Source organism: Populus euphratica, unplaced genomic scaffold, assembly GCF_000495115.2.
Source record: "Populus euphratica unplaced genomic scaffold, PopEup_1.0 scaffold9.1, whole genome shotgun sequence".
Taxonomy (NCBI): Eukaryota; Viridiplantae; Streptophyta; class Magnoliopsida; order Malpighiales; family Salicaceae; genus Populus; species Populus euphratica.
In genome coordinates this window covers 2,391,518-2,403,210 of record NW_011499857.1, presented here as the reverse complement: position 1 = coordinate 2,403,210, position 11,693 = coordinate 2,391,518, and the positions used below count along the sequence as shown (strand labels likewise).

General features: G+C 29.4%; 1 protein-coding gene across 1 annotated transcript; it reads left to right on the top strand.

Moving 5' to 3' along the window:
• Positions 1-6,736: 6,736 nt before the first annotated feature.
• LOC105123780 (protein PLANT CADMIUM RESISTANCE 2-like) lies at positions 6,737-8,174 on the top strand. Its single transcript, XM_011023501.1, has 4 exons — positions 6,737-7,119; positions 7,267-7,338; positions 7,589-7,801; positions 7,909-8,174. The coding sequence occupies exons 1-4, from the start codon at positions 6,909-6,911 to the stop codon at positions 7,992-7,994; spliced, it is 582 nt and encodes a 193-aa protein (XP_011021803.1). The 5' UTR covers positions 6,737-6,908; the 3' UTR covers positions 7,995-8,174.
• The last annotated feature ends 3,519 nt before the right edge of the window (positions 8,175-11,693 follow it).

Sequence of the window (11,693 nt, the reverse complement as noted above, 5' to 3'; positions counted from 1 at the left end):
AAAATTCTTTGCGTTTCTTTTATCATTGGGCAAGTTGCCCAAAACAATTTGATCCATTTAAAAAAAAAGATAAAAAAAAGATAAAAAAACAAAAAAAGGGGGTCGTCTTCCAAATGTCTTGTTCTCTCTATAAAAGTCACATGTCAATCTACTGTTTTCGAAGTTTTCAAGACTACCAAAAAAAAATCTCTTTCCGTGTTTACTTTTCTTTATAAATTTACTACACAAAGCTAAAGAAAATGAAAATTTCCAATATCTTTGCATTGTAAATATTATAAAGAGGGGGCAACTGTCATAACCCAATTTTGACCCTTTGGCTTTTAATTTAATTTTTACAGGGTTTAAAATGAAAAATTAAAAGATTAGAGATTTATTTCGATGAAAAGTATGATTTGTCAACTTCTGTAAAAATTAAGGATTACAATGTCCCTTTGTCATTATAGCCTTATCCTCAAGATAATCATTATCTTCTTTAAGATAATCCTTACCTTCAAGTTAATTCTTACCTTTTTCAAGATAATCCTTATCTACTTCAAGATAATCCTTACCTTGTTCAAGATAATCCTCAAGATAATGATAGTTGTCTGTTTTTGAATTTGATTCTAATTCGAACTTCAAAAAAAAGAATGAGTTTGATTGAAACTTGATTTCTCACACACAAAGGGACTCTGACACTATAAATACAGATGTCAAGGGTAAAGAAAAGAGGAGGGATGAACCCGAGAGCAGAGAATTAACCCAGAAAAATAGAGCAAAAGAAGGAGAGAGAGAGGAAGGAGGACCATTAGAGAGAAACCCTAAAATAAAAAACTTCAAGAGGAGGCCATTACCAGAAACCCTAAAAGAGAGAAACATAAAAAAGAAGGGGGCGGTGAACCCTATACTAGCCGCCGCCGCCCTCAACCCTTTTTCATCCCAGTCTCCTTCGACTTCACCTTCAGCAACCACAGGCCTAGGTAAGTTTCCTTCCTTTCTTGTTAAAATAATTAACTAGTTACTGTGTTTGTTAGGGGTGTGCTTGACAAGCATAATTTTTATGCCTTGACCATAATTTTTATGCCCATTCTAATTTGATATTTCAACAAATAAACCTCTTTTTGATAACATAAAATTCCAAAAATATTTGGGGCCTTCGCTAATTTATTTGTGGACCCCTCGCATTTTTTTCTTTTCTTTGTGCTTGTATTTTTTTTTTTTTTGTAGATGTGCTCAATTTATGGACTATTTCTGTTAAATACAAATATGTCATGCAATTTTTTTTTTAAAAAAAAATTTCCATATAAAAAGAGCAAATAATAATAAAGGATAAATAAAAAAATGAGATAGAAAATTTATTCTTCAAATTCATTTTTTGGAAAACATTCACTGACGTTAGAGTCAGGAGTCTTGTATTTCTGGTCTTGTGCGATATTTACCAACGCCAGAGTTGGAAATATTCATAGGAATTGTTCACTAACGCTAGAGTCAGGAACATAAAAGTAACAAAAAATAAAAAAATAAAAAAAATGTATATGCATGAATAAAAATAATGTAAATTTATTGGTTTATTCACTGACGCCAGAGTCAGGAATAAAAATACCAGTTTAAATTTATATTATTTTTATTCGTTTTATTTTATTTTATTTAGCTAGAAAAATAAAAAAATATATGTGCATGCGTAAAAATAAATTTATTTGATTTGTTTATTCACTGACGCCAGAGTCAGGAATAAAGAATATTAATTTAGATTTATTTTATTTCTATAGCTGTGTAATATTTACCAACGCCAGAGTTGGAAATATCCATAGTTAAATATTCACTGACGCCAGAGTCAGGGATATTATAAGCAAATTATCATAGCACAAACTAATAAATATATAGCAATTTAAGACGAAACTAGCAATGCAGTCTGCCTCAGACAGGACGTTTAAGAGGTGATATTATCTTCCCTTTTACGTAACCAATCCCGAACCATAGAATCTCTGTTGATCAGTTAGGGTTCCTAGTGACCATAATACTAGGTGGCGACTCCTTAAACAAGACCATTCCCCCATCAAAGAATAGGATGCCAGAAATCCATTTTTTTCATGAAATTATATTTTTAAGACCGCCGTGATGTCGGGTGCGACATTTGGTATGAAAATAAGTCGTAGATTCTTATTCGTCCTTTGCTTTAGAACGGAGAGGGAACTCTAGCTAGAGTGGGGCTTCAGCAATATTATTACTGTGGCAATATTAAGAGAAAGTAACTTAACCGGTAAGATTCTAAATTTATTTTTTAAAAATTATTAGTTTAAGTTTTATAACTTTTAAGAATATTTATATAATTATTAATTTTAAAACTCATAAAAATAATTAAAATATACCGAAGTTACTCTGGACAGTATCCATGTTAATAAAAAAAAAACATTGTTATCGTGGCATGGACCAGAGACTTTTAGCGCGGGCTTAAGTATTAAATTGGACGGTGCCCTCTCCAATTACAGTAGAATTAGGGTGCATTTAATAACAAGAATTTTCAACAACCTATAAGTACGACCTCCTCAAAAGCTGTTTACTGGAATGCTCAGGATCTGGGCTTCTTCAAGAAGCTCGTAAGGTGTTCGATGAGAAACATGTATTCATGAAGCATTATGATTTCGCTGTGTGGGCAGAGTTATTGCTACTTAGATGCCATTTGTGGCTTTGGTAGGTTTTCGAAAATGGATTTTGTACCGTATCATTGTAATTGGCCTCCAATGTTGAAGGAGTTTTTTCTGGGAATCTAGTATAGTATAAAAATAATATATAATAACATAATATATAAAATATTTTAAAAAATAACATATTGCAAACAATCATATATATATATATATGTATGTATGTATGTATGTATATATAACTCATAAATTATAAGTATAATCAAAGACTCCTGAAAAAAAAAATCATATGAGTATATTAAAACTTTGATAATAACATTACTAATGTTGTTGAAAAAATCTAGATGAAATAAATTTAATTACACTAAAAATCACTAACAATTATCAAAATTTTAATGTGTTTTCAATAGTTTTTTTCTTTTTATTGAATTTTATATTTAATAATTTTATAATTTAAGAATGTGGCGAATAACATGTGCCACTCGTTAGATGTTATTTGCAACTAAAAATTTTGATTTATTTGCAATACAGTATATTTTATTTTAGATAGAATTATATCTTATGATTATTATCTTTTATTTTGTATGATCAACTTCTTACCCTTCATCTCTAAAAATAGAGTAGTAATAATAAATAACTGACTTCTTTCTTTCTTTTTCCCTCAAAGCTCCACGCATCCATGTCCCTACATGACACACGCAATAAGCCACGTGTCCTCGTTCTGTTATTTTTATATTTTAAATCTGTGTTATTATTATATTTTACGGGATTAATATTGATACTGATTGATTGATGTTCGTTGTCTTGGGATCTAAATTCCCAACGACCACACGGTTTCTATAGCTTGGCCACTTGAACTTTCCACTCTGCTTCGAGGAAATGAATTGATTGTTGTTGAGAAATGATAAACAAGGCCTGCATTGACACGTTAAAGTAAACTTGACCCGCTCTCCATTCTTATCTTTTTATTATATATATTAAATAATTATAAGTGGTGGAGATTTATTTGTTTTTAAAGAAAAATTATAAAGATTTATCCTATATGAGCAAAGAAAAATTATAAAGATTTATCCTATATGAACAATTTATACATACATACATATATATATAAATTATTGTTTTGTAACAATAAACCATGCACTTCATTCATTAAGCTCAAGGTCAACCTCTTTTTTTCCCAATCTGTCACTTCCTCGTCCCTCTCTCATGAAAGATTGTCTCTCCTCTCCGGCTTTCGCAGTCCCTTCTGCTATGGGCATTGATGCCGATGACTTTGTTTTTAATTTTTCTTAGGAATGCGATTGATCATTACATTAGAGGTTTCCGCATCCTTTCGGATATGGCCCGGAATGAAAATCGTTAGTTTTTAAAATCTTGAGAGCCAAGAAAAAATTAAAAAATAAAAAAGCCCCCGGGCTTCACGTGCAAAAGAATGCATCAGAAAAGCCTTTGGCAAAGGAATTGGAACACGATGGAAAGATTGCTTGCAAAATATTTTTTTATTTGTAAATATATTAAAATAATATTTTTATATTTTTTAAAATTTATTTTTAATTCTAAAATATCAAAAACTTCTAAAATTATTTTAAATTAATTAATTTTTTTTTAAAATACTCTTAGAACACAAAAACCAAAAAAAATATCGCCTGCCCGTCCTCGTCGAAAAGAAAGAATTGTCCACGATCTCGCACCAATGTACACGCTCCGGCGAAGTTACAGAGGGCTACTTGTAAATTAGCGACGCGTGTCATTATTCTGATATTGAAAAGTGTGCGCGGCAATAAATGATCAGTGATAATTTTGTAATATAGTTAACGTAAGAGGACACTTTAACCACCTTCTTCTCCCAAGATAAAGTCTTCTTCATCCACCCTGTTTTCTCCACCAACCTCCTCTCTCAAATCCTCAAATCTCATGGCATCCCAGCACCAAGATCTTCTCTCCCGGTCTTCAATCCCTTTTGCCCACCATTTTCTTGTTTAAAGGAGGCTCGTGAGAGGTGTATTGATCAATTACTTAGTAGATATATTTCTTAGGATCCCAAATTATTGGAGTCTGCGGACGAGAAATCAAATTCAATGTTGATCGAACTAGATTACAAGGAAATTATTACATAACAGATAGATATGTGTTCGAAAATTATCACTGACAACATTGATCGTACATGCATGCCTTGCAAGCATAGTTGCAAGATTTTGTCCACTATCTATTATTTTTATTTTAACTAGCATGTTTTTTTATGCAAAAATGATTTTAATTTAACTTAGATTTAACGAGGGCAACGGAGTTATAAATTAATTCATCATGTCAAAAATTATTCAAAATAAAACTTAATCTAAATCAAATTTTGAGCCCCAGATTGTCTTACCTTACTAAGTAAGTTATGTTTAATAATTATGAATGTAAATATGAGTTCAGGTGACAATGTCTTTTGGAGATTTTGTTGGTCTGGTCTGAAATGTTATTGATGGAAGCCGGAGCCAAATATCCGGGAAGAAAATCTTAGAGAGGAGAGAGGACGGGTACGTCGAGGGAAGAGAATGAGCAAAGAGCCTTGACTTGGGAGGAGGAGAGGGCAGTTAAAATGTCCTTATATGTTAACTATATTACAAAAATTGTCTCTGACCTAGCATTTCGAGGTTAAATGATTCAACTATGAAAATGATGACACGTGTCATTAATTTATGGCGAAGACGAAGACGAAGACGAAGAGCCCTATCAGTTCATAAAGTTACCAATAGCCAACAGGTCCCACACCAAACCGTAACCACAGTTTAGTAAACTCAAGCCCCCTAATAATTTTTCGCGTTCCCGGATTGTTTTTGATCAATTCATTATACAATATACTGGAAAAGGAAAATTACCGAGGAAACAGTAATTTTTTAATTTTTTCTGTAGCTAGTATTGTGGCGGTAATGAATTTGTAATTTTTTTATTTTTTTACTGTAATAGTGAAAAGATTATAATTATAATTTTTTTGTGATTTTTTTAATACTTGACATATTTATTTGTGATTTTATATTTAACATATTTGTGACCATTCTTTGTGTTTTTATTTTTATTCTCTTGTAATCTTTTTCTTTAAACTTATATTTTTATAAAAATATTATTGTTTTTTATTATTGAGAATACTTATCACTATGCACTTTCAAACACACGCATAAGCTCTTATTTTTTAATCTATTAATGAAGGGGACAACAATCCACACCCCAAAGCCTAATAGTGTGAGCCTTTATTGTTTTTCTTTATTAATGGGGCATACGACTTTTTTTTAAAATGAGCTAGGCTGTGAACCTAACTTGTCAATTCTAAATTGAGCATGAACTCTTTTTTATATAGTTTTATTTTTTAATTGATAATTTTTTTTATATATATAATTTAAAATAATGTTTTAATCTATAGTAAAATTAAAATTTCTTGTATATGATTAATTTATGATTGCAAGTGGAACAGAAAAGGACAGATATCCAATGAATAATTGCCATGTAGACAATTAATGTCTTTTTTACCACGAAAAACAATAATTACTAATCAGAACAATAATTTAACTGAACTACACACACTAAAATTCTGTTCTTTAAAGTAGCACAGTATTTAAAAAAAAAATAACACGGTTAATAATATAGTTTGAAAAGCTAGGTGCCACTTTTTAAAAAATATAATAAAGGGAATTTTATTAATTTTCTAACAAATTATTTTAAATTCTAAATTTTAAAATAAATAAATATTATTTTTTATGGTTGCGATTAAAATGATATTTATTTAAGATGATATTTTAAAAACAAATAAATACTAGTTTTAATTTGAAGTTGCTACAAAGATAATATTTATTGGAATATAAAAGGTATTTTGAATTTTGAATTTAAAAAATTAACGAACCCGAGATTCATTATTAATGGACATGGAACCAAGCATGTGAATAAAAAAATCGAATATAACTTATCTTCAATGAAACTGGCTGTTTGAAGTTGCGTTTTAAAGAATTTTTTTATTATAAAAAATATTAAAAATATATTTTTATATTAAAAAATATATCAAAATAACCTAAAAAGATATATAAAAAATACAATAAACCCTTCACATACTCTAAAAACAGTCCGCGTTGACTTGTCAAAGTAAGCTCTTCCCTATCCCCTTATATCTTCTTACTACTATTCCTATTTCTTAAGCGAACCCGCCCGCCATCCACTCAACTGGCATCGATTGGAACACCACCGGCTACAAAGCATAAACTCTTCTCTTTCCGATCTGGGTGTCTTAAACACAGTCCTTAATTTCCTAGCTTAATCATGTACTCATCAAACTCATCTTCTTATGACAAATTCTCCACTTCGCAGCCACCAGTCTTCAGTCAAGATACATCAACAACTGGGATTCCAGTTAGTTCAACAAGCCAGTTCTACAGTACTGATGATTCTAGATCTTCTATTGAACTCCGATCCAAGAGTAAGGGTCCCTGGTCAACTGGGTTATGTGAGTGCTTCGATGATTGGCGAAACTGTAAGTTCACTACCTTTCAAAAAATGCCTCTTTGGTGGCGCTTTATTCACACGCCCTGCATTTCCGAGCGTGGGCTTGTTAGTTGGTGTCTCCTTGTCTGAATTATTTATTGTCTTTTTTCTCATTCTTTTTATGGTGGTTTTACAGGTTGTATAACTTTTTGGTGCCCCTGCATCACTTTTGGACAAATTGCTGAAATTGTCGATAAGGGATCTTCATGTGAGTCGTGCTTTATAGTATTTCACATCAATTAATTAGTTTTTTTAGTGTTACTTTTAGTTTTATGATAGATGGTTTGTTTCATTGTCAATCAAGAAGTTGAGATTAGGAGAATTGAACCACTGAATTACTTAATCGATTTTAGAGAAATATTGCCAGTACTCAATCAATCCCATGTTTGTAGATAGTAATCAGCATGTTGATTAAGACGTAAACTCACTGATTATCTTGATTTATGTGTTGCATGCAGCCTGTGGGGTAAATGGAGCACTTTACGCACTGATTTCATGTGTCACTTGCTGTCCGTGCTGCTACTCGTGCTTCTATCGTGCAAAAATGAGGCAGCAATACTTGTTGAGGGAAACTCCCTGCGGGGACTGCTTGGTTCATTGCTGCTGTGAGTATTGTTCTTTGTGTCAGGAATATCGTGAGCTCAAAAGTCGTGGATATGACTTGGCCATGGGTAAGGATATAATTTTGCACAAGACTATTACACGCATGTGTTTTTTAGACCTTGTCTGAGTTTCTTAATTAACTATATGGTGTTTCTGCTTGCTTGATATTGTTTAGGATGGCATGGCAATGTGGAGAAGAAGAATCGCAGCGTAGAGATGGCTTCAGTGCCACCGACTGTTGAAGAAGGCATGAGCCGATAGGGAGCTTTTGTGTAAAACAGAGTGATGTATTAATTATTATTATTATTAGCTCACGTCGTTTCCATTGTGACTGCTTTGTTAATAATTCCTCGTCTGTGTTGTAGACTTGTGGTGGTATAAGAATTGTAGTATCGGATCCTCTATGATGATATTCATCTAAATCTCATTGTTAATCTTGAACTTAATGATTTAGATTAGATAAAGGAAATAAAACATAAAAAAGCTAAGATATTTTTATTTTTGTCATTTATTAAATCATATTCATATAATAGAAATTCAATGATTTACATTTAATGAATATGATAACAATAGGGAGATGAGGTCGTCTTCCAAGTCCAAGAAGACAACTATACCATACGGCATATTAATAGTCTTGTTTTGGCTGTATAATTAATACTATACCAATGTCATCAGTATTTTTATATCTTTATAAGACAGGTCCTTTTATTTTTCAAGGAAAACAAAAACAAAACTTTCCCGGTAATGTAATAAAACAAGTGCAACAACAAACAAAGCCCTCGGCCCCCAAGAAATTTTGGTTTCAAAACATGAGTTTCTTTCCCTGTAAAAAGCTCCTTTTCTTTGCCAAACAACTTGTTTAGGATAAATTATGGATAGCATTTGGGATTAAAGTAGGACAGGTATCAATTAAATTTATAACTGTGTTTAAAGAGATATGATTGTATCTGAAAAAACAAATGCAAAAGAGCTGGCAAGCTTGCAGACTTTTCACAACATCTAAAGCCAGGATGTCATTGGGGACATGAGATGAGATGAATTCGATGTATTTTTAAGTAGTTATTTTATCTATTAGATAATAAATAAAGTATAAATATTATTAAACTTGGTTCAAAACTGATTCAAACATGATGTATACAGATTTTAATATTAATATAAAATAGGTGTGTGTATATAAAATTAATAGTTTTGTTATTTAATATACACGCATGCTTCAAATGTTATATTAATTATTTTATTTTTATTGAATAATTAAATAATAAATATTTATATTTATATTAATATTAAATAAATTTTGACCTGATAAATAATAAATAAAAGGTAGCATGAGAATAAAACAGCTTACTAATGACTACTCAAGAGATGACTTTTAAAAAAAATTAAAATTATTTATTTATTTAAAATTAATATTTTTAGGTGTTTTTAGATCATTTTAGTGTTTTAATATAAAAAATAATTTTTTAAAAATAAAAAAATATTATTTTAATATATTTTTAAATAAAAAATATTTTAAAAAATAATTACACATGCATTTTTAAATACACTCGTATCCCTACGGATAACCATTTAGTTTGGCAATTTTGCGCACTTCTTTCATCTCCGGAAATATCTTCTTCTTTTCGATAAGTAGGGCCGGAAAAACCTTTAGACTTTAATGCTCCCGTCGCACGTACATTTGCTATCAGATTTTATTATTTATGAGGGCGTATTGAAATGGATCGATCCATCATTGTAGACCCCACAATTCCAAAATGCTCAAATTCCTCGTGGCTCCCAGGCCTTTTCAAAACCAGGCCTGAAGCCCGTGAGACAGGTTAGAGAGTTCCATGGGCCTAAAACAAGTATGTGCAAATAAAGCAACACCCTGGTTTTAAATGAACCCGTATGAACAGCAGAATCAATGCAACCAGTTAGAAAATAATGTTAAGCTACAGGTGCTTCCGTATACTCCCTCTTTCAAAAGATTTCAAATCCAAACCTTTTTTTAAAATGAAAAAATAATTACAAAGCCACGCAAAAACTGCGTTGCCCAGTGGAGATCTTTGCTTATAAATTCCGAAAATTAATCTTTTAAAAATAAACTCTAGTAGATTAACCAGAGCCAATTTTCCCAGGAAAAACTTTGTTTATATATATTTATGGACTTTTTTAATGGAATGGTGTGATGATAATTTTTCTATACTCACCAAAAATCCACGAACCGAAGACAGTTTTTAAAGATGACATATAACGGTATTTTTGTTTATTTACCTTCTAAAATTCAGTAAAATAATTTAAAACTTGTGTTGAGAGGCTTTTTAGTCTGGTTTTGTTGTTATTACCATGCATATAGACAAAAATATAGTATTTTAGTAAATATTAAATATTATTTAAGTAGAAAAGGCTTCTTATATGTGTCATTGTGTGTGAGGCACCTATGATATTTTGGACGGTTGGTGCAACACCATCTGATGGTCAAGATTCTCCCCTCAAAATTTACAAAAACAGTACAAATTTTCAATGATTTTTGAGGATTTCCACTTCAATCCTTTTTTTTTCATTTTTTATTATTGGTACTTTTGTAAAATTATAATTTGTTTTTAATTACATTATTCAATCTTAATTTGTGACATATTATTTTCTTTTTCAATTTGGTTCTTTTTTTTTACATTTTGTATTTTCCCTTTTAACTTTAGTATTTAAAATAAAAAATCCAAGGTTATCTTGATCGTTTTTTTTTAAAAAAAAAACTGATTTATCAGTTGCTGCTGCTTTTTTTATGGCATAATTAAAATAATTTCAGATAATTAGAGCCGATTGGAACTATAATCCAAATCGTTGATTTAAATAAAAAAAAAAAAACATGATTGCGACACCTTAAATATTATTTTGACAATAAAAAATGCAGACCTACGGCTTGACACCTTAAATATTATATACTTGATAAAAATTATAATTTAGTTTTATACATAACAAAAAAAATTTATAAAATATTTGATAGTTATATAGTCGTGGTTGTTTTTAAAAATAAAATACATTAAAATAATATATTTTTATTTTTTAAAAATTATTTTTAATATCAATGTATTAAAATATCTAAAAACACTAAAAAAATTAATTTGAAACAAAAAAATAAAAAATAATCAATTTTTTAAGCACTTTTAAAATATAAAAACAAGCAATATTTTACGAAACTTATATAAAAAACATGTAAAAACTGCTTTTTATGAAAACTATGTTATAAATTCAATTTTTTAGTTGACCATACAATATAAAAAGCAATTTTTATAGTTATTGAATATTTTACTGTTTTTTTAGACAGTAAATACAAAAATAATTGCAAAACAAATACAACCAAATTAACAATGAATACCTTTGTATGGAAATTAACATGAAGCTTAAAAAATAATGCATTTCATGCTAATCATGGTTTTTTCATAAATAAAAAATATTTAAATGTTTTTTATTTAAATTTTAAATATTCAGGAACTGTTTAAAAATTATAATTATAATTTATTTGCATAGAAAAAAAGAGACTATTTTAAATTTGATATTAAAGTCATAATGTATAAATTAGAAAAACTTGGAATCTATTTAGAATTATAGTAGGGGTGATAATTTAAAATATTTTTTGTTTATAAATATATTAAAATAATATTTTTTATTTTAAAAAATTATTTTTAATATTAATACATGAAAACGATATCAAGATATAAAAAATTATTTTAAATAAAAAAATTAAAATTTTTAAAACACGACTTATATCATAACTGTCTTGTCATGTTTAAGTGAAAATATCTCTGATATGCAACTGAACAATGTTTGTATTTATAGATATAGCATTAAAATAAAATTATCTCTCTTTGCAATTTAGAAATATTTTTTTTAATTGTGCATTTCTTTAATCTGATTTAAATTCTCCACAATCCTCTTTGCACCACAATCTATAATCGAATTCTAAGTAACACAGGGTTTTATAGG